This window comes from Salarias fasciatus, chromosome 6, assembly GCF_902148845.1.
Source record: "Salarias fasciatus chromosome 6, fSalaFa1.1, whole genome shotgun sequence".
Taxonomy (NCBI): domain Eukaryota; kingdom Metazoa; phylum Chordata; class Actinopteri; order Blenniiformes; family Blenniidae; genus Salarias; species Salarias fasciatus.
The window spans coordinates 28,829,332-28,853,056 of NC_043750.1; the positions used below are offsets into that span (position 1 = coordinate 28,829,332).

The 23,725-nt window shown below is 42.9% G+C and overlaps 1 protein-coding gene across 1 annotated transcript; it reads right to left on the reverse strand.

Moving 5' to 3' along the window:
- Nucleotides 1-1,221: 1,221 nt before the first annotated feature.
- Nucleotides 1,222-23,079, reverse strand: rbm20 (RNA binding motif protein 20). The gene is made up of 15 exons (XM_030093380.1): nucleotides 23,021-23,079; nucleotides 18,354-19,395; nucleotides 17,906-17,970; nucleotides 17,274-17,383; nucleotides 15,731-15,831; nucleotides 10,701-10,847; nucleotides 9,801-9,932; nucleotides 9,639-9,718; nucleotides 8,802-9,501; nucleotides 8,636-8,722; nucleotides 7,941-8,523; nucleotides 7,698-7,739; nucleotides 7,081-7,164; nucleotides 5,383-5,504; nucleotides 1,222-1,478 (listed from the first exon to the last, which is right to left on the reverse strand). Exons 1-15 carry the CDS (start codon nucleotides 23,077-23,079, stop codon nucleotides 1,410-1,412), a joined length of 3,423 nt encoding a protein of 1,140 aa, XP_029949240.1. The 3' UTR covers nucleotides 1,222-1,409.
- Between the last annotated feature and the right edge of the window lie 646 nt (nucleotides 23,080-23,725).

A 23,725-nucleotide genomic window follows, 5' to 3' on the forward strand; every position in this document is an offset into this window, starting at 1 on the left:
TCTCCACAGTGTGTATTTTTGCCTCAACACTTGGGGGAGCTCTTTTACAGTAATCCTCTCAAACTGCATCAGACTTTCAAAACATCTGAATGAATATTATAATATGTTCAATTTTTGAGTCTTTCATTCAAAAATACTCAAAAGAATGCATAATTTGTTCTTGAGGAAATAAAGTTGTATAATGATGAAGTACATTTTTAAAGGTGAGGCATTACAACTGTAACTTTTGTAAAATTTATTCAAGTTTTTGCATCAATAATCATATGAAAAGTACATCAAAGAAAACAACACTAATCCTGATGTCACAGGATCAGTATTCACAGTATACAAAAACAGAGCCTGACTCCATAAATCCCTCTGTAACGAATCACCGCAACATGAAACCTTTCATGTTTCACTCATACATTAAACACACATGGTCCAGGTTTAAGGTTTTTCATATTTAAGGCATTAAATAGGTTGGCAAATATGACTGATTGTTTCTTATGAATTAATTCCGACATAGCACTTGAATAAAATAAATAATGTTAGCACAGTTGCCTCATTATTAATCCAAGAGATAAAAATTTTTACCAAACCAACAGCAGGGCACAAATGGTAGCAGGATGAACACTGTAAAAGCTGTAAAAGAGTCAGATATAAATTAAAATTAAAATGTAGTGACCTTTATATTGAAATCTGCTTCAAAGAAATAAAATAAACCTGAGAATCTCCCTTAGTTTTTTAACCGAGGACAAACACAGTGGCCCTGAGAGCTCAAAGTGCTGCAACAACTAAATAAAACACAAGCAAATTAAAGAAAGATCTGCAACAATTTGTCAAACTACTCCAACAAATTATATTACATAAAAATCCACAATGTGAAAAATGTCTCAAACACTCTTCCTGGTTTGCTGTTATTCTGTCCATTTGGCTGTATTCTGTCCTGCTGGCGCTTGTTGAGCTTCCAGGCTGACTAAAAAATAAAAATAAAAATCCTGATACACATATTTCAAGTCTTTGGCAGCTGTCACGGTATACACAGAGAAAAAAATAAAAATTTAATTTGGGCCTAAACACAAGCTTATATTTTATAACTTTGACTCCCCAGAATTTAAACCTAATATTAAATACATTCCAATAAAATGACACTTTTAAGTTTATCTCACACAACTCAAGGTAATTAAAAGGTATGAAAAAAAAAGACAATTTTAGAGAAAGAATGTTGCATCGTTATACATTTCACTTCAGGTATGTACAGAGTTGAGAGTGCTTATGAAACCTGCAGGCATCCAAATCATTGCAGTAGCCTCCATATGTCACATTATCCATGCTGTGGTTTTTTCCAAAGCTTTGCACAAACTGCGCACACACACACACACACACTGATCTTTCCTCTCTGGTGCGGGAGGTCAGAGGTTAAGCCGCTGTCACTGTGCAGCGGAGGGTTCAGTGAGTGCGCCCGATAGGCTGTCCGCCGCCAGCTGAGACAGATATTTCTGTGGAAAGAAGGACAAATCAGACCCAGACTTAATGAACATATAAGTGCAGCATCCGCCGAGGACCGACGAGACGCCCCGATGGATCAGACTTCTTTAAGCTGTCCCCACCAAACCCCCCGTCACCTCCTCATCGCTCCTCCTCCTGCAGACCCCCTGCTGATGGGAGCACCTCACAGGCTTAGACTTGTCAGTGAAGAGCGGTGGGATAATATTTAGTTAGTGTTGACGTTTTCGCCTTGTAATGAGATCCCTCTGTGTGTTTTCTCTCGGCCGCTAAAGATGGCAGTGTGTCTCGGTACTGGATCAATTAATGTCAAGAAATTTATCATTTTTGTTATTCTATTATTAGATTCCAGAAGATTATTTTGTCATTTCATCATTTGTATCTGATTTTGACTTTCTCAGAGTATTGTTTTTTATATCCAGTGAGGTGGGAAGTGATGCTATAACAACACAGTAATTTTTTCCTTTATTTGAAAAATATCTTGATGGATTGGTTTCACAATTCTAAAATAAATCGAAAATCTAAATTAAATAAAAGTTATTACACAATATGATTCAGGTACTCTAACCAGGATAGAAAGCAGCATCTTGATAAGAAACATCTTTCAGTTCTTTCATGTTGAAGTTTTTGACTTATTTAATATTTTAATAGAGTTGTTGGGACTGTCTGTATTAGAAAAAAATCACTGCTGGGTTAAATGCTGTAAGAAGTCACATTATAATCTCTGTTATAATATCTGCATTTCTAACATCATCTGGTCTCACTGTAAAAATAACACTAATTCTTGAAGCCGCCATGAAATGACGAAAACTTTACGCCATTTTATATCTTAGGAATGTGGATGTTTTCCAGCCTCTGTCATCCTTTTCGACCTGGATTTTAATCTCCTCCTATTCCCTTGCAAAACGACCGATGTCTTCTTATTCTATATCTTTCAGAAATGCAGGCGTCTCATCTGCACTAAAACCTGACTTTAAGCTGACAGCAGGAAGTCGTAATGCAAAAAAAGCACAATTGGCTATTGGACATGTCAATCAAACCCGAGACACGCCCCCACTGAGAACACTGGATGTATAGAAACGGCAGCATGCTGTCACTGGAGCTTTCCAAACCTTCAAATGCTGACGTCTCGGCTGTTAAAGGTTTCATTTGGGATCCTGAAGTCCCTTTGTCCTGGTTGGAGGGAGACACTGAGACCACAGCCTCTCACTTTATGTTTTCGTGTTATATGTTGTGTTGTCTTGAGCGCTACAGGTCAAAATGCAGCACAAGGAGGTGAAATGGTAAAAAGTGTAAAATCTACTGAAGTGAGGGATTCTTTCTCTTGGAGTGTTTATACTTTCTGAGGAGGTTCTCGTCATGTCCACTCATTCCTTTTACTGTCTCGTCAAAATACGATCATAACATTTTTTGTGCCGTGGCCACAGCACTGTTCTAATGCTGGTTGATTTATTTTATAACCCCAATAAAAGGCACATAAAAGGTTATGTAGTTGTTCAACATCTGGTTACAACATAAAGCAGACAAGCAAAGTGAGACATAAAGCTGCGGTAATTAAAAAAAATGACAGAAACTAATGTAAAACAAACCATTAAACGCCACAACACACACAAACATGCAGAGCGCTGATGGACAGCACAACTGTTTGAAACATTTTTTTCCTTCCTCCTGGAATGTAATCCATCAAATGTGAGGGAATCACGCTCCTCTGGCCGGCTTCAGCTGTGCTGCTGCAGACCAGAGAAACGCAAGATGGCTCGCTGCTGACTGGCCAATAACGAGAAACCCAATACGGCTGCAAGTTTACATGCAATGCCTATGCCCCTGTATATATACTATATGTATATGTGTGTGTGTGTGTGTGTGTGTGTGTGGTGGAATCGGACTGATGTCAGCATTTGTTTTGTTTGTGTCCATCTGTCAGCATCTGTGAAATGTAATTTTCCATGGCTCTGATTTTCAATCTTTTCAGATGGTTTTTTGACTTAAAGGTTTAAAAGGTTAAAAACTGAACGCATTTAAATGAATGCACAGTTTCCAAACAGACATAAATACATTCTGAAATCTGTAAATGGAACTTGGGACAATAAATGAGGGGAAATATTTGATTTATCAAATATTTAATTGAAGCTTTGTACCGTCAAGATGACCATGAAAACAGGCCATGTTGGGTTTCTAAAAAGGCTGTTTAAAAGGTTTTTTTTTTTCCATCACGATTAATCACATTATTTCTATAGTCAATCATGATTAATGATGCTTTGAGTTGAATTTTTTAAATTTTGTTTTACATTTCAAGGGCAATAACGTAAAGCATCCATCAGTCCAAACGATCAGTTCCAAAGCTGAATTTAAAGTAATTGTTAAAGTTTCAGCATTACAACTTCCTGCAGTGACTGCAGTGACTGATTTCCTACCAGAGCATCTTGATCTGGAATCAAACACAGACAAAGAATTTCCTTTTTGACCTTATTGGATTATCTGACTAAAAGAATATGATGAAGAAATAGTGACGATAATTGATATGATAGAAATGTATTGGATATGAAGCAAAGAGACTAATTAGCAGTCTGACAACAGGTGGCGTAATACCAAGAATTTTGCTCCCCGAACAGGAAACTCCACAAAAAGGAGCACGGACTCTGATAATCCATATATAACTATCTCATTAAAGATGTGGAAGGGAATAATTAAAAAGTACCAATTGGGAGGGAGGGCTACAATCTTGAAATGGTTTGCTTATGATCCAGAGTTCTTACCCAGTAAACATGACACAAGATTCAAAGAGTGGTCTGCAAAGGGGCTGACAACTTACTCCTCACTTCTAAAAAAAGGTATTTTATTAAGCTTCCAGGACCTCAGGGACAATTATAATTTGCAAAATTATGACCATTTTAGGTATTTACAAATTAGAGACTTTTGACAAATGGAGATGAAATTCTGGATATTTTTCAAAAAGCCTGCAATGATGGCACCTACAAAAAATTAATTTCTAGACTATACCGGGCTCTCCAGAATTTAAAGGGAGACCATACTCTTGAGATTAAAACAAGATGGGAAGCAGAGGGCAATATCACCATAACAGTAGAGGAATGGGACAGAATCTGCAGACAGCAACGGTTAACAACAAGCTCTCCTTCCTGGCAGGAATACAGTTGGAAGAACTTGATTCGTTTCTTTTGTACTCCAGCACAGAAAATTAAGTACTGTAATCAAACTGCTTGTTGGAGGTCCTGTGGAAATACGATGGCAAACCATTTTCACATCTTTTGGGGTTGTCCCTCTGTGGCTCCATTTTGGAAACATGTCCATGGCGTCCTGGAGGCAGTTTTTAAGTTTAAAACAAGTTTCACCTTCAAAATCATGTACCTTAACGACTTAGAAGATCTTGTATGGAGAAAGGGTGACAAATCTTTATTACGACTTTTGTTAGTAGCAAGCAAGAAAGCCCTGACAAGAAAATGGTTGAAAAAAGACATACCTACTATAAACGACTGGATTGATGTTGTCTACACTATATACATTATGGAGAGAATCACATTTAAACTGAGATGTAAAACTGATATTTTTGCTGACATTTGGTCAAAGTGGCTCACGTACACTTGTACAGTAAGGCCTGATTTTGTATAGTAACAACTGGTGTAAAGGTTGCTGAAGTAATGAAACTTCACCCTGCTGTTCGTTCTACTATTGTTTTGTAATTGTGTTGTCTTTTTTTTTCCTTCCTGAAACAACAATAAAAAGTAAATTAAAAAAAAAAAAAAAAAAAAAAAAAGGAGCACGAAATCATGCAGGGTCAAAGGTCGGATGGCACACTGACATTGACGTGACAACATGCAAGCTGAATGACAAGCTAAATCCAGACGATGGCTTCCTGTGGCTGCCGCATGCAGCCTGTACCTGCAGGTTCCTGTAGTGCACCGTGCTCCTGCAGTGAGACGTCTTCGCCGCCTCCTCGCTGGTGTAGAAAAGTCCGCAGAGTTTACAGAAGAAACCGGTCCTTGGTACGATGAACTCCACTCCTATGACATTTAGATAAAGCCCAGAAATCAGAACAGGGAAAGCATTCACTGTTCTGGTTGAATCATGCCAGAACATTTAGATTACAAAATATTATAGTTTAAATGATTTCAATTAACTTGTAAAAGTTTCTAAAAGGGTGCCTATCGCCGTCCTGGGCTCAGATTTCACCGCACGGGATGTTTTTTTTCTTTTCTTAATCTTGCACACTGCTGTTTATGCGTAACCGGAGACTGTTTACCTATTTCATACCAGCTGGCATCCCTCACACTTGTTACCCCGACAAATAATAAGCCTCTTTCACTCATTAAGCCAAAGAAATGTTTTTCACACGTATACCAAATTACAACCAATTTTTCTGGAAATAATCTGTATCTTATACGTATCTTTACATTTTGTCCATACCTGTTTATTAGATTTTTCCTTTAAATCTGTTGTGTTGTTTCAGTATTGTTATGACCTTTGTAGAGTCTGGTGTGTGAAGACTGATCATCAGGCAGCATCAATATAAAGACTTCACCACAAACTGAAAATTAAAACATGAAAAGCATCTGCACACTTTCTGTACTTTCATTTCCTAATCTCTTGAACAACAATGTAACTTTATTCTTCTATTCTCGCAGCCAGTTTTGTTCGTCAGTATTCTCCACTGCAGATCAGCGTCAAAATAAAACCAACAGCAACAAGCACGAATCATGAATCATCAGAGCTGGATTTGTCCCGTCTGGCGCTATCAGAGTAGCCGCAGTCATGCCCCCGGGGCATCATCCAACAGAAATAGCCCCGCGGCGCATGATGCCCGTGCACACACACACACACACACACACACACATACACCCGGGTGTGCGGGGGGCTCCTGGTGGGTACTGCGGTCTATTGTCGTCGGGCTGCTTACATAAGTGTCCATGCAGCTGGCCCGGCACCGAGCATGTGCTCGGCCGCGTCATTCCAGCCCTAATGACAATATAAATACTCATCTCTCAGGGGTGCATTTCACAACCTGCAGGCGGAAATAGGTCAGCAAGTGGCCAAGCGATTCCGCTCAATTAGAGCGCTAATGCAACAGGTTGTCAGTGCACTTATTATTGGTGTAGAAGATAATACTTTGTCTTTAGGACTAAGACCACCGGCTCAAGACTCCGGCAACTCGTGTCTGTGTGGCAATGATTAAATATAGCGGCGAGCAGCGATAAGACTGTTCAGAGCTCAATGTTGTGACATATATGGATTAAAGAACTTCCACAATGCATGTGGCCGGACATGAGGGTCCCAAGCTGGATTAAGTGTGGTGATGCTGCAGCTGGGGCCGAGTCCTGGACCGCCAAGCGATCAGAGCAAGAGAGGCTTCTTTCCTTCAGGGGTCAGACTTTTTCTAAAAAATGTAAACACCTATTTCGATACTGAACGGCTGGAAAATCTCACTTGAAATCAGATACAGATTTAATTTCAAGCTCACACTAAATGTATTTCATGCGAGCTGCTAGGAGATGACAAAATAAGAACATTACGAAGAACGTTTTGGCTCCCCGGTGGTTTTGTTGGCGAGACAGAGATATTTACACAATGCGTGACGCTCACCCAGAGGGATGCTGTGTTCACTGACGGCTTTGTCCTGTTCCTGAAATGTCGAAGGAGCCTCCACCTCTATGACTGGAAGACAAACTTTACAAACAGAAACAAGATGGTTTTTAACTTCATTTTTGTTTAAATGTATGTGTTAATGGAGTTCCGAAGATTAAAACAAAAGACATCTTCAAATATAATCTAATCTATAATCTAATTGTGATCGGAATGAAGACTAAATTTGTGTTTTAACAGCTTAAAAAAATGCAAGATTGGTAAATGTAGTTAATGAACAGAAAAAAACAAAAAAATAAAGCTCAACTGAGAATTTTCCTGCAGAAACCAGCCTTGATTTTCCTACTGTGAAAAGAAGCTTTTCAGTGGATTCTACAGATTTACTTGTTGGCTATGGAGATGGAACACACACGAAACCAGATTAGTCCAACATGAAGTAGTCCAACTGCTGTATTTGCTGAATGAATTTACTTATGCATGTTGAACTATTTCTGGTCTAATTTTGAGACTGAAAGCAGGAAAAGCACAGTCTCCACTCTTTGGATGGTTTGCAGTACCATCCTGAATTTAAATCTCATTCTTTTTTGTTTGTTTTTTTGTTTTTTTAAGCTAGTTACCTTTATAATCAATTGGCGGTGATACTGTCTTCTCCAGGCCTCCTGTGGAAAAAAAAAAAAAATCATAAAAAGGAGAAAAAAACAGCTTCTTAATAAAACAGTATTTGTTTTTAAGAGGAACATTAAAATGGTGTCACTGTGTTTGCTGCTGAAGTTCATATACACACAGAAAACACATTGTTTCCCTTTCAATAAATTTAAAAAGAAAAAAGTACTTGATTTGAGCTATTTTATTAATGTTACCTTTTCTGGGACAGCCATCGCTGTGCGGCACTCCACTGTCTCTTGTTTCTACAACTTGTCCAGCTTCTCTGCTTTTTCTCTCCTCTGATTCACAGATGTGATTTTCCTTCAGCTCCTCAGACGGCCAGCTGTCAGTTACTTTGCCGTCCTCCTCACACGTCTCCGCTAGCGCAGCCTTGAACTCCTCACTGGGGAAGTCGCCGAGCTTCGTCCCCGGCGGCTCGGGAGCCACCTCACTCGTCTTCTGACTTTCCGTCCCTGCGTTCAAGACATCCTCTGTTTTCTCGCTCATGGACGAGGCGGCCGGTTCTCCGGCATCACCGCACGACCTTTCTGCCTGAGACTTCTCATCGCATTCTTCCTTCACTTCCGCTGAGGGGACGGACGGCGAGACACGCGCCTCTCCTGGCTCTTCCGCTGCAGGTTCTTTGGGGCCCGACGCGAACTCCTCCAGTTCAGAAAGGTCTGGCTCGATAATGGAATCGTCTTCTCCTCCCACTTCATCCACAGTGACCAGCTCCTCCATGTTGTTGGGGTACCAAACATCTTCATCTGTCTCGTCTCCACTTTCCCACTCCCTCTCCTGCGGAAGAAAGAAAAGTCTAAATGGTTATCTAATTTATTCCAAAGCTTGCAGAAAACAGTTTGGGCCTGAAGAAGTTTAAAAGTAAGACGACAATTGGATAAATACTCACAATTTCTTTGTCTTTGCTACTTTCTGTAGCCTCTTTGATGTTACAGACTGAATGAGGCGACGCAGACTTTTCCTTCGACTGGCGGTCCTGAGAAAAAGGAATTCAGCATGAGGGTGTGAAGGCTGCATTGCAGGATGGGTGTAGAAGTGACCAGCCGGCGACTCACCGAGCTCTCAGCGGCGTTCCTCTCGTGTCTCTCCGGGGTCGCGTGCCTCCTGCTCGTCTTCTTGCCCCTGGCCCGGCCCGGTGAGCTCTGCCTCTTGTCTTCTGAGGCTTTACAGAGCGACTCCTCACTCATCTCGAAGTCGGAGTGTCTGGACCTGGCGTGGTAATCGCCCCCGTCCCTCCTCTTGGATTTGGCTTCGTGTCGTTGGTACGAGGGTCTGAGCGGCTTGTCAGACTTGTACACGTGTTCCATGAAGAAGTCGTCCTCCATGTTCCTGTAGGAGTTGAAGGACGAGGACTGAGGGCTGCTTCGCGGGTGCCAGTCTCTGCCGCTTCTCATCCCGTCGCCCCCCCCTCCCCCCCGCTCGTCCGCCGATCTCGAGCCGAGGTGATCCGACGGCTTCTGGTAGGTCTTCCTCCGCTCCGACGCCCGTCCGTTCGGCCGCTCGTCGTCCGCGCCGCTCCCGTTCCTCCAGGGGTCGTCCCTGTCCCGCTCCCTCTCCTCCTCGCCCCTCCTGTGTGACGGCCAGTCCCATGAGGCCCGGTGGGGGCCCATTCCATTGCTGCCCCTCTCCGGGCCCCTGCACGGGGCCCCCTGAGGACTGTGGGCCGAGCTGCAGGAGGTGAAGCTGGGGCTGTGAGAGTGAGGACTCAGAGAGCGGCTGATCGGGCTGCGGGAGCGCGCCCTCTCTGGCACATAGCTGCAGAGAAACCAAGCAGGTTTTAGTCTTACAGAACTGCACTCTGTAATGTAATTTATTTGAACTACTCAAGTGCTTTTATGTTTATAACTGCCTTTCCACCCATAAGACAGAGAAAGAATTAAGTGCTTCCTTACGGTTCAAGTTCTTGCATCTCGTCCCTTTCCCGCTGTGAAGTGATATCCTGAATGATTGACTGGACATCTTTTCCTGGTTTCTGTGCAGAATAGATTTTTTTTTTTAATAGAATTGCCTGCCAAACCCTTCAGGCTGCAGTTGGATCTTTGGTGCAGTTGTACCTTGAGCTGCAGCTCCTTGTACCTCTTCGACATCCGTATGAGGAGCTTCTGATTGTTGATCACAGCCGGAGTGAGCTGGTAGTATTGAACCATGGCCTGAGCCGCTTCGACGTACGCCATCTCCAGGAAGGCCTGACGGGAGAGCAGAAAGCAGACGTGAGCGCATTTCTCCTCTGCCAGGCTCTGCCTTTCAAGACGGAGCGCTCCAACACATTTGCCGTGTCGGATATCGGAGTGGATGCAAACGAACCTTTAAAAATCATCCCCACAGGGATTCAGGTTTCATTACCACAATTAATCACCAGAACATTTGCTTTAGATTTTGCAACCGATACCTCGATTTCAGGGCGGATGCTTTAAATCTGATAGGGCGATGTGTCGCTGCTCTGTTAGACAAAACCTCTTAACTGATGAGGCCTGTCAAGCGCCGGTAGTTAAACAGCCAATAAGTTATGAAAAAGGACGGGACATATAACAGCATATAACAGCTGCAGCAGAAAAAGGATCACCATGAATAACTCGCAGAGATTCCACTTCATAACACATTTATTGCAAATCAGGATTACCCTAAAATCAACATTATTGAACGAACATCCACAAAGACGCAGTGAGAGATTTGGGATGATTTTGGCTTTAATGCTTTGTAACCGAGCGTGCAGATGTGGAGCGCCAAGCAGCTGCATTTCTAACATGCAGCTGGACGACAGCCAAACACACATGAAGGAAAAACGAAATGAATCGCTGTCTAGTGTTCATTTGAAGCTTCTAATATTACACAAATGTTATACTACAATAAGTAGTTTGGATGTATTTTGGGCCAAATGTATCTCCATTTGAAAAGAAAAAGATCGAATTAAGTGGCAACTTTTGCTATTTTCAGATATGTATTGGTTTTGTTACCTGATGGGTGGACCTCATGAGGATGTAGTTGGTGACTTTTCCAAAGGGCAGTCCCAGGTTGATCACGTCATTCTCAGTGCAGCTGCCTTCTGGGAGATTGCAGATGTGAACAACTCGACCCACTGTGGCCTTTCTCGGCGGAAAAGACTGCGGACAATAAAGAGGAGCGCAATCTTTGAGCAGCAGTTGTTTAATGTAAAAAGATCCCGGGTATAAATCCACCGAGCATGTAAAACAAACCTCTGGCGGCATTTTGGTGTTCGTTCTTACAAACGAAGTGAGACTGAAGGCCTGTGAACAATGCTGGTAATTCTGTGAACACTGAACCCGGAGCTGTGTTTGGTTGTTAAGCTTATCCAGCAGATCTATCAGACCCACGCTGAGCGCCGGACTTCTGAAGGGATGCATGCAGCCACCGAAACAGCAGCTGCTGGTACAGTAATCCAGTGAGCAGGCGAGGTACTCCAAACAGAATCTCTCTTTCTATTTTGTAAGTTGTTAAATGCATTTCAGAAAATTATTTTGCATTTCATTCTCTACTGTTACTTGGCACATTGATGCTTTAATGTGTTCTACACAGGGTTTAAATTCCACTTCAGGTAACCCAACTGATACTGACCTGGTGCGTCTAAGAACATAAAAGCTTGTTATTTGTGTTGCATTAACTAACATGAATGCAGCGCTGCCACACATGACGCGACGCTGCTCCTCCTCCTTGATGTAGCCGTTCTGCATCTAATAATAGAGCCTTGGCAGTCATGCAGAAGTGATAATGAAAGTTTTCTTGTTTGGATTTAGAGACTTGTCAACTGACTGGCCCCAGACATCTCACACATATAACACAAATCCCTGAAGGCTGCCAAGTGCAGCGACCTGTATTTCTCAACATACGCTTCACTTTTCCTTTCTTCTCTCGGGAATGTGAACGGTTAAGTCCATTTTTTAATTAGCTGATACCCCGTCATCGAATCTACAATTTCTCTACGTTTTTGTTTGTCCATCCTCTTATTTTATTCTCATCCTCTTTCCAAGGTCAACTTTGGAGACGATCACTAACAATTTAAAACTACAGATAAAACAAACACCTCCTGCCGCCTCTGCTCTGATCAACTCTATCCAGCATTTAGTGGATGACACACTATTCCCGGAAGGAGCTCTTACGAAAAGATGTTGCTTTAAAAATGAAAAGGCTATATTTGCCGCCAGACCGGAGGCAGGACATGCCGTTTCACACCTCATGTGGGTCTGACACGGCTGCAGAAAGCAGTTGTAAATTCATCTTGTTATATCAAGGAGTCCTATTTCTGCAATCATTGTGCTGCAACGGCAGTTTCCCCAGCGCCGCTCCTCCCCCTCGTCTTCCTGCTTCTATGTCAGAGCGACCTGACGGACAGTTCCATGTGCGGGACCCGCAGGGGTCCGTACTCCACTTTCGGACCAGCATCCAGTCTCGCCCCTTAAATCAGTCCGGAGAAAACACTGCAGCGAACACTTTGCTTCGCTGAGCGGAACGTAAGAAAGCGGAGGAGGGATGGTTTGCGTGATCGGAGGGACTTTTCTGTGCATCATCCGAAGGAGGAGATCACGCTAAGCATTCATTCGGCATCACTCCCATATATTTTAGAAATGTCGTGACTACAAATCACAAAAAACCCCGACTGATATCTTGACAAAGCAAGATCTGTTCCTCAAAATAGATTACTCAGTGAAATTTAATCAGTTATTGCTGGTTTTATGCTTATTAAATTAGTAGACTCTGCTTGGATTTACTGAGAATTAAAGAGAGACGATAATATTGTTTATTTTTCTTGGATCACAGGATGATCAGAGTGAGCTGCCTCGCTGGAGTTCTTAATGGTTTCTGGCCAGCAAACATGACATTAACAACTTCAAATCCAGGAGTGATAATTCTATTAGGAGCTCCACACCAGGGTCGCCACCTTAAGCGGGATATAGAAAGGTCAATGTGGGTTATGCTCAGATAAACAGACTCAAGGTTAGTCTGTGAGAGAGTTATTTAACCAGGAAAAAAAACACATTGAGATCAAGATCTCTTTTAAAAGGACAACCTTTGAAATATTAGAGAGAACAGTGTTAGTGGCTGCTTTCTGCTCTCAGTAATGTTTGACCGGTAGCGTGAAAGCTTAGACAGTTTAACCTCTGCAATAATAATGCCGTCACGGACTTTGAACAGTAGCTGTTCCTGCAGACCAGGAACTTGAAGCCCCGTGTGATCGCCTGCTCTCAGGGAGGCACTTCAGTGTGGCCTTAAAATAGTCACAGTTTTATACCAGGTTGGGAACAAATGTTGAACGACACACAAAGAGCCGGTTTAGAAGAAAGACATTTTCACTGGGTAGGAAAACCATCATTCACGTATCACAGTTCATCCATGAAGTTGGCTTAATTTTAATTTTGATAAACATTTTCCACTGTTGGAGTGAATACAGGATGATCCCAACATGCACACCAGTCAGCACGAGCATTACGATGTGTGTTGTAGGTTCAAATATTGAGAGAAAAGTAATGCAGCCAAAAAAAGGTCTTAAAAAAAACATTAACTGAACCTTTAGTTATTTATTTATTTATTCAATGGCAGGTCTCACTTCAAGTGAGACCTGCATAAATAAATAACTCAACTTGGATGAATAAAAGTTAAAACAAAACAAACACCCCGATCTGGTAAACCAACCTAAAAATATTCAAGCAACACTAACACCTTCGTGCAGCACTCTGCTGATTTTGAACGCAGCGCGTCGACTGACATGAGCAGGAATCCCTCCTCGGGACATGTCTGTTTGTTTGGACTAAGCAGGATCCGTGTCGGAGGATCCGGGGCGGCGGTCAGTTTGGTTTCACAGTTTCTCCCCACGTTCCTGCACGGACGGCTCACACGCCAATTCCACAGATCACTTCAGCAGTCTCTCACCAGGCTGAAACTGAACACTGTCGCCTGGGGCGGGGCGGGGCGGGGAGGGAGGGGGTGGAAGGGGGTGGGGTGCGGTCGGGGGGTGCGATCAGGAGGGCCTTTGGGTCTGAGCTCCAAACAAACGGCCAGTGAGCCGTGGTCCTGTGATCAGCTCTGCTCCACCTCGGCCGCGGTACGCACCGGCGTTCAAGCTACACTGCTGAAGGTCCAAACGAAGCACGGCTGTGTGTGCGCTCAGCTTTCCCTCACAGAGTCTGAACAGTCTCCGTTTGATCATTAAACCAAATTCTTTAGTTTCATTTGTATTGTTTTAAGTGTGGATGCATTTTTACCAATATTAATTTCTAGTGCTGTCAGTTTTAATCGCGATTAATCTATTGAGGTCTGCCAATTGGGTCAAAGAAAAGAACTAGAGGATAATAGTGCTTTTCCTGACATTGGGACTGATCTATGAGGATTAGATTCTTCATTGCGATTAATCTCTACTTCAAAAAAGTTAATTGTTGACAGTTTTCCATGAATTAATCACGATTAATTGCGATCAATGCGATTAAATTGCGATCAAGGCGAGTAAAACTGACAGCACTATTAATTTCACAAATTATCATCATAAATAAAAATATGATTGACACACAAGTCAGCTAGAAAACAAAACCTAATCTAATTACATCTAATATAGAATTGTATTTTATGATATAATAGAATTATTATCTTAGCTTTACTACCCAGCTGGCCAAGCAGAAACAGATTGAAATGACACAATCTACCTTTTTTTGGAGGGAATTTAACTCTAAAATTATGTAACTTAATGGAACTTCAAGAGTTGCCGAAAAGCGCAGCCAAACTGAACAACGCATGCAGATGTGTGCTCCGACACTGTGTGCGTGTTAATGGCCGCCGCCTGTTGAAAGCTGCCCGCTGCGTGGAGCTTTAATCCGGGATGCCTTTCACCTCACTCATCATCCGCACTGCGCTTTTCAGGAGGACCGCTTTCATGACGGACGCTCGTCGGCAGCTGCTGTTTCGCAACGGCAGGCAAAAAGCCCAAAAATTCAGGGGCTGCAATGTGACTGCGGGGTGGCGGTATTGTTCGCCTCATCCTCCAGAGAGTTACAGACCCTGTCATGAGATGTTTTTAAGTGTTGTGACATTTTGGTTACCCACTGCATGTCTAGAGGGTGTGTGTGGGGTGGGGTGTGTGTGTGTGTGGGGTAAAATGAATTCCACCCTGAGCTCAAATCTAATGTGCATATGGAGGGCTTCATAAGTTAAAAGATAATGCAATAAAATGTAAATAAAAATGCAGTTTTAAGTTAAAAATGTACCTGTATACATTTCATATATGGAATTATGACATAATGATTTTGTTAGATGTTCTATAAATTTGTTCGCATTAAGAAATTAACACAAAGAATTAAAAATCAGTCCAAACATTGTAAGGAAAAACTGAATCTGGTTTAAAAACAACTGCGCAGTAAATATTCCTCTTAAAGTTTTAATATACCAGCCAATGGAAAGCGAGTAATTTAATATTTTGCGGAATTTTAAATTGTGCGGGAGGGATGGATGATGATCAAGTGGTTAAAAAAGGATCACATGGAAATTCTCAGCACACGATTACGTTTGCCAAGTTATGCACTTTGCTAGAAAAGAGTTGTCAACCTCGGACAATGCCCACTGTTAGGCTCCGGAGCTGTCAGCATGCAGAGCTGGGTTCATTTATCACGTGAAAACCATTCAGGGTCAAACCACAACACGGCTCAGGAACTTCTTCCTGTTCTCCAGCAAACAATATAATTCTGGACAAAATATATAACCTAGATATAATCTAATATAGTGCCACCTTACTTTAAATCACATTATGTGATTGCCAACCTCCCAATTCATCATGGCATCATTAAAGGAAATGTATTAAAAGAAACCGTTTCAACAGAAATCATATATTCGTACTATATAGGAAGACACCGTCATGTATTCATATGTTGGGATTGCAGCTGTTCCTCTATAATCTGACAGAAATGTTGATTTATCGGTCTTGGCCAAACTTGAATAATCCTCAGAAGAAGAAAAAAAAAGAAAAACCAAAAAACATTTGTCTGACCTTTGACTCTGGTTGGTGGGGGGCAAATCCTGCATCTGACATGGGATAAGTCTTCATGGCTGTAGCTGGCAAGTATGACGCATTGGCTCCTGAGGATACATCTGTGGGAACCATCGGAACAGCGGGTATTAATTAGTCAACTGCATGGCTCCTGCTCAGTAACTATCAACACCAACGGATTCAAAATGTTCTTCCACATTTGGTTATTACTCCTTTAAATGAAATGAAAAGGCATCAAGTTAAAGAAAAATGAGGAAAAAGAGATGAAAATGAACTGACATCTGCGAATTACAAAAAGAACATACTCAACAACCACAGAGGGAATAATACTATAAGATTGTGTGTGAAATTACCAAAGAGGTAAACTGCATGTTTATTATTGAAGCTAAAATGTAGCCATTGATCTGTATTGTAATGCATTGAGAGGTGTTACTAATATTTTATGTTATGAGTATCAGGAACAACTAATATGACACTAATACACCCTGAATAATTAACATTGAGGAGCAATGAACATAAATGTATAAGCTATTACAGAATTTATGGTATCACATCACAATGTAAGTTTCCTTAATGGAATGAGTATAATCACATTCCAGTAATGATTTAACATTTACACAGAACAATTAAGATAGATTAGATGGATATTTGTCTGATAAATTCACTATTTGTGAGTTTCACAGGCTGAATCATATTTTTTAGAACGTGCCAGTAATCACAACTAGGTGACTACAGTATTTCTAAATGAATTTAAAACAGAGAAGTATCAAATACAACCATGTTCATTTAATACACCTAATTTAGAGACACACGGTGAGTCATTTTCTATTCAAAGTGTTGCTCGTATTCTCACCCGTGGTACAAATACTTTTGGCCTATGGAGATGAAGATAGATTGTTTTAGAAACAATTATCCAAGTTTTCCATTCCTAGTTTAAAAATATCCATAAATTAAATTTTAAAAATAAAAGCCAAGATTTCAGAAAGACTACGCACGTGGCCGTAAAGAGACTGATTTGAGGTTTTCTGTTAAATCGAAGCAAGGTGAACGTGGTTGATGTGCAACAGCTGTTCCTTGAATAACTCAGTAAAATACACTGGAATCAAGGCACATGATGCATCTTTAACTGGGTGCACAATACTCTCAGAGAAGCTTTTATACTCTCAAAACCAGCAGTTGTTTTGTCTTATAGAAAATAATATACAAAAAGCTGCATTGTTAATAAAAAAAAAAAGCACTCAGTCATCATCTCTGTGGATTTTCTACTACAAATGTACTGAAAGTTATTCATTTTCCAGCAAGTTTAAATTAAGATGCACATTTGGTTTGTTGATGATGATATTTTGGACTTGAAAAATACTAATAAACAATGAATGCTTCAAATGTGTCTCCTGCTCCATCAAACTGTAACAAGACTTTGCTTCATATCCCAGCTGAAATCCTTCTCAGTATCTCAGTTTGCATGCTCCAACCGTCAGAGAAACACCCGACAGTTAAATAAAGGACCACCGGCTTGGCGCTGGTGATGGATGTGTTCTCCTACCTTGACTTGTGGCAGAGCAGACCATGGAGTTTCCCGCTGCGGCGTTCAGACCGCCATCAGAGGACCTGCCGACGGCGTAGTGCGCCGCTCCGGCCGGTACAACCGCTGAGCTGCAACAATCAGAGAAGGCTGATTTTAGCTGCCGCTCCCCTGCCGCGCTCGCTCATATCTAGTGACAGGGCTCATATTTAAAGAAAGATCAAGACAGCTGTGTGTGAAGTAAGGAAAAGCGAAATAAAGTGCCGCCATCAGCAAAGCGTGAATAAAACGGAGAAAAGTTCACTTGTTAAACTGTTATTTACACTCTGTCAACTCTTTCCTGAGCAGGATGCCTGGATTTAAAATGACCTGACTGTAGTAGAATGTAAAAACGTGTGAGTGTGTGTGTGTGTGTGTGTGTGTGTGTGTGTGTGGCACTGATGCTTTTTTCCAATCAATATTATGGCTTGTCAATGTTTAGTCTCTGGATATAAGTGGTCCAGAAGTTACGATTCTGAAGTGTACTAATGCTAAAACCTGTCAGTGGTGGCAGAACACAAATAAAACAGTCAATAACACCGAAACAATCAGATGACACATTTTGTGACGCGGTGGACTGAATCCAGTGAGTTCCAGTGTTAGAATCTTCTCACCTTTCATTGCTGTATAGAGTCCGATTCTGCAGATGTAGTTTTCCCTTCACATGCTGGTCCCAGTCCTAAAAACACATGTACACAAACACACATACACACACCACCCAAACTTAGACTGTTGGCGGCTCTCACATGCCCCCAGCATAAGCTCATGGCTGGAGGCAATTATAGAGACAACATTAGGGATTAGTAGTGATGGAGCGGCCGTCTCTTGACTCAAGAGGTGTCACTACAAGACAACAGGTCCATCCACGGGAGAATTAACAAGCACCAAACAACCTCCATATTGTCTTCAAATCAAATTAAAACTGGCTTGTCTGAATTCAAAATGATGATGTGGGATAAAATGTGCGACACTTCCTGGTCGATTGATCCAAATGTCTTCCCATCGGGACACGCCCCTCACGCTGTGAAACGTGTCCGCGGTGTGACCGATGGAGTCGCTCACCTTCAGGTTGTAGACCTTCTTGTCGCAGATGCTGCACTGGTGCGGCAGCTGAGCGGGCGTGACGGCATGGAAGTCGTTCACCTGGTAGGGCTGCAGAGTCCTGGTACCTGAAGACAGGATCTCCTCGCTCCCGTGCAGAGGCGGGTAGCCCCCGAATCCCTGAGCGCCGCTTGAAACAAAAGAGGAGACCCCGCCGCCGCAGCTGAGCTTGGGGTCAGAGGTGGGCTCCTCTGGGTTGTACAGATCCGTCCGGGACCGAAGCGGCTGCCCAGCTGCTGTCCACACCGCCGCGGGATTAGAAACTAAATCCACCTTTCCCGCGTGAGTCAAATTAGCGTGACCTTTCCACTGCTCCTTGTGCCCGGCGGAGTTGTAGACGCTCACTTTCTGCTCGCTGATGCCAAAGCCCCCTGGCTGCCCCTGCATCTCCTGCCCGTAGAAATCTCTCTGAAAAGACACGCTGTTCATGTTGTTTGCCGGCGTGTTGATGGCTGGGTACTGTCCATCACCGGCGGTGGGCGCCGCCGCCGCTCCTCCGGCTAAGTTGTACTGCAGACGTCGGTCGGTGTCCGAGGGGTAAGCGGACCCCGACTTCTTGGCATATTCGCCGCCCTGCTGGCCCATTGAGCCGCCACACGGCTGGTTCAACCTCACATTCCCGGGGTTTTGGTTAAAGCCTCCGCCCATCAAAGCCCCCAACGCCGAACCGGAGGACGGGAAACCCAGCACGCCGGAGGGGAAGGCACCCTGCGGGTTTCCAACCGCAGGAGAAGTCCGTAGCTGATTGAACAGCGGCTGGGACATGTTGACATTGGAAAGGACCTGGCTGAGAACCGAGGCGGCCGCCGCCGTGTTGCCTCCCTGGGCCAACTTGAGGCGGTGGAGCGTGAGCTGCGCCTGCAGCTGAGCGAGCTGGAGGCTCGCCGGAGTCAAGAGGAGCTGCTGGTTCTGCTGCTGAGGCCCCGTCTGCACGCCGCCCGGGAGCTGAACGCCCACCTGGAGGCCGTTTGAGTCGGCGCCGTCCAAAGGCCCCGCAGGGACGCTGTGGGAGAGGGAGGCAAGAAAAGATGTGGTGAATACATACAGTGGACCAACCGACTGATCCTGAGGGGCTTCAAACTATTTCACCAGATGGGGAAATAGGTGCTAACCTGCACCGCGGGTCACTGACCCCTGCTAAAGAAGCTTTTTTCACAAGTTTTACAAACAAAAAACTGACTCCAGTCTACTTTAGGTCTACAGTCATGAGAAAAAATGATAAACTGGTCATTGATAAATGACAGAATTGATGATTTTTAACACTTTGCCTGCAGATTTTGAATAAAAATGAAACAAAATTCTGGATGCCCTCTTCTCCTTTGAGTGACACTCCTTTGTTTGGCTGCAGTGTTGCATCCTTCTATTCAAACTGACTGGGATTTTGGGGGCTTTCATTGGCGAGTACTGTTTGGCTTTGGAGGCCACAGTCAGCTTAAAATACTGCAGCTCCTGTTCTCGTGGTTTCTCAGTGCAAGAAAAGTGCAATATCTGTCGATATTGACAGAAAAAGCGAGACAGAGAAAAAAAATATCCATTACTCAAATACAAACATTCAAAATGAGGAATCTTAAAAGCGCTAGGTGGAAAAATATACTGTAGTTCTGCAGTAATAGAAAAACAGTACACTTGAAATGTTAAATACAATAATTCTGATCTCCGGTTCATTTAAAACGGGGAGCGCCACAATGAAAACCCTCTCTACGCTGCCCTCCTGTCGCTCCACACAGGGATAAGTAGAGGCAGCATGAAGTGAGTCCGGTGTGAAAACTTTGCACAGCAAGCCGGCTTTCCATCACAGAGGTGAAGCCATTAACGACAGCATCGGCTTGCCGTCCCACCCACACCCGGAGCGCCGTCCCCGCTGCGCCAGATTAACCCTTCACAGACGCCAGTTTCCCTGGCAATGGAAAGAGGGCGTAGTCGAGCTGCATCGTTCAGGCGGTGTAACTCCGTGTTGTGTAGTTCTTCTAACATTTACTCAGGGGCGACAGGCGAGAGACGGAAAGCAATGCAGCAAGTCAGTTTCCATTAGTCAGGGTTTTTTTTTCTCATTGCTCAACCGAACTGCAAAGCAGCTACCTGGAGCGCAGACTGCTGTAACACAACCGCATCCTTCACTGGAGCCGTGACCCTGTTTGACTGGTCTGCCTTTTCAATATCTGATGAATGCTCTCACATGAGGTCTAAACTTAGGCTACTCAACTATTCATCACATCATCTATGTGAAGCACCTCACACTGCCCTGTCTGGTCGCAGCTCTCATTTCCATGTCTGCACTTTTCTTTCTTTTTTTCCCCTCTGAGACTTACTCTGCCTGCTGAAAGGGTTAATAAAAATTGCAATCATCATATAGAATTGTCCAAAGCTGTCCAGTTTTTTTTCTTTGAAAGTAGCACTACACATTCGGATCAATGAACATAAAATTGTGATTGATATTTAAAAAAAAATGTAAAAGACATTTTCAACTATTTATGCAACACAGAACCTCTCAGAAGATTATCGCCTCCAGGTCCGTCTAAGTCTGGATTCTGTGGTTACCACATCATAAACTCATCATATCACAACTGTCATTCATAATCCTCAGAGTCATAAACTATCCTGCTGCAGACATTACAGACCTGAAATCACACGCAAGAGCTGGAAAACAAACACGGAGGATGATCTTGTAAAGTTGCTGAAGATTTACATGGTTTGACTCGAGCAGTATTCAACTTTCTGTTATTTGGCCCCCGATCCGGACCAAAGCTCACACTGACATCTCCATCAACGCCATCAAACGGTCTCAACAAAACACACACCAGATAGCTGCATGGTCACAACTTGTGCTGGTACTGAACCTTCTTCTCAAAGCTATTAAAACACTCAAGTTATTGACTAGAAGTACAGATTGATGGAAAGAAGGATTTACAAAGAGTAAAAATTACAGTATGAACACACACTGCACAGATCAGGAGGACTCAACCTGCACGATAGGGATGTCCCGATCCGATCACGTGATCGGAAATCGGCCCCGATCACGTGATTACGGACTCGATCGGGATCGGAAGTTTCCTCCCGATTTGGACTCGGTTGTTTATTTTTTTCTTTAATTTCCTTTTTAACCCATTGAAGCCGGGACGCATTTACGGTAGTGGCGTTGCGCAATTCTATCATTAAACCCAGAATCGCTGTTGCACAGTTCTACCATTGACGCCGGGTCTTTTTTTCTTCTTCTTTGCGCTAGTCAGCTGTTTCTTGGGCAATGAAATGCATCAAACTCGCGCATAGCATAACTGATCCTGTTTCCGGGTACAGATCGTGTTGCTGCACTGCCTCCTAACTTTGCATTGAACGTTTCTGTCCACTGCTGCACACTGAAGCATGCTTCAGCGTAATGCGTGCCCGGCTTTAATGGGTTAAATGAGATGTATTTAGGTTTTCCGTGCTACAAAATCATGGAATTACAGAGTGTGTTGTTTTGAATTGACGGTAAGAAAATAAAATGGAGAACTTTTCATAAGTTTTTTAGTTTTTTTTAATAGATAATGTACATATTTCACTATATTAGAAAAGAATCGGATCGGGACTCGGTGGCAAAAAAACCTGATCGGGACATCCCTACTGCACGATATATTAAACAAGCAACTATCAAAATAAAAGTGAAAGAGGATCAACTTGTAAATGCCATCAAGATCACAATGAATTAAATGTCAAACTTTTATTCGAGTCAGAAACGGTGTAAATCACGAAAGGTGTAAATTGATCACTTTTGGATTCACTATCCTTTCACTGGAACTATGAATCGTCCTCAGAGTTTAAAAACACGTCAGGACTGAGAACGGAGCACAAAGTGCAGGCATTTGTTTTTAAATCTGAAAAAGTAATCAGTAACAGAGGACAAATACTTTAATTCCAGCTACGATGCTGCAGCATGATGCAGACAGAATCCTTTTGGTGGCGTTTCCATCTGCTGAGTGAAAATGGCAGCGAAGGGACGAAGTTTAATGAATATAAGTGACAAATGGTGACATCTTTACCCAAGAGGGAAATAAATACAAATACTTTAACCTGAGAAGATCTTCAAAATATTGAGGCATGAGAATTTTTCTGTACTTTAATTCACTACAAGGCCAAAGAATTGATTTCTGAGGCTAGAAGTCTTTCAAACAGACACGTTCCTTTCTTATTTTTTGATTATATCTTTAACTTGAGAGGAACTAGCTGGGAGGATGTGTGTGACACTGTGTGTCCATTAGTCTATTTCAAGTACAAAGCATGCAAAAAGGACAAAACATAAAGAAGGAGAAAGGGCGGGAATACAGCAGACTGAGCGGTGTGTGTGTGTGTGTGTGTGTGTGTGTGTGTGTGTGTGTGTGTGTGTGTGTGTGTGTGTGTGTGTGTGTGTGTGTGTGTGTGTGTGTGTGTGTGAAGGGACAAACATGGCTGAAAGTGATGACGGAGCAGCAACACATTTCCCCCCCCAAAAGCCTCCGAAGTCACTGACGTAAAGAACAGAAACTTCATTACATTTCAGAGCTTCTCCTGCGTTTCTTTACTTTGGTTTTACTTGAGTAAAGGAGTTGACCTCCTCCACACGTCACCCTTGTTTTTCACACCAGTGTTTGTGTGTAAGGTGAGTATTTTCCCACCTCCGCATGCCCGCGCCCAGGGTCACGTTCTGACAGTAAAACCGCATTCTGCTCCGCATTTTAGGCTAAATGTGGTGCAGCATTTACAACTGTCACCTCACTGGAGGAAGACCCTGCTTTCTTTACACACTTGCATGTGATTTCTCCGAGATTCTCCAAAGCCGGACGTGTGTGTGTTACGATAGCAAATTTCTCAGTGTTTGTCCCTGTTTTGCCCAATGTCAGCTGTGATTCCCTCCAATCCCCAAATGTCCAACATGGATAAGGCACAGATGCATCACAAAACTCTTTAATACCATTTAGTTTGAAGGCATAATCAACCGATTAATAATTTAAATATCAGAAGTCGTCACAACCACGTGCGTTAATATGAGGATTTTCTCCTTTTGGAGAAGTTGGCAGCCTCTATTACTTTGCTGATTGTACACACTCTTAAGTGAACAAGCATGCTGATGGAGAGATACACTTACACACCATTCCAGCTCATGACTCAAAGCTATAAATACTAGAGTTGCCCTCTGTCATCTCGATACGCGCTGTCCTTAATAGACTAATATGGACTCTTGGGCAGCTGGCGCAGCGCGATCGACACTTCAGAGCAATCCTGCGATGACGATAGGCAATACAGGTGCCAAATAAACTTCAATCAGGTGTGGATGAGGAGACTTTCAGAGGAGGAACAGGGAGCAGGCTAACAGTCTGCAG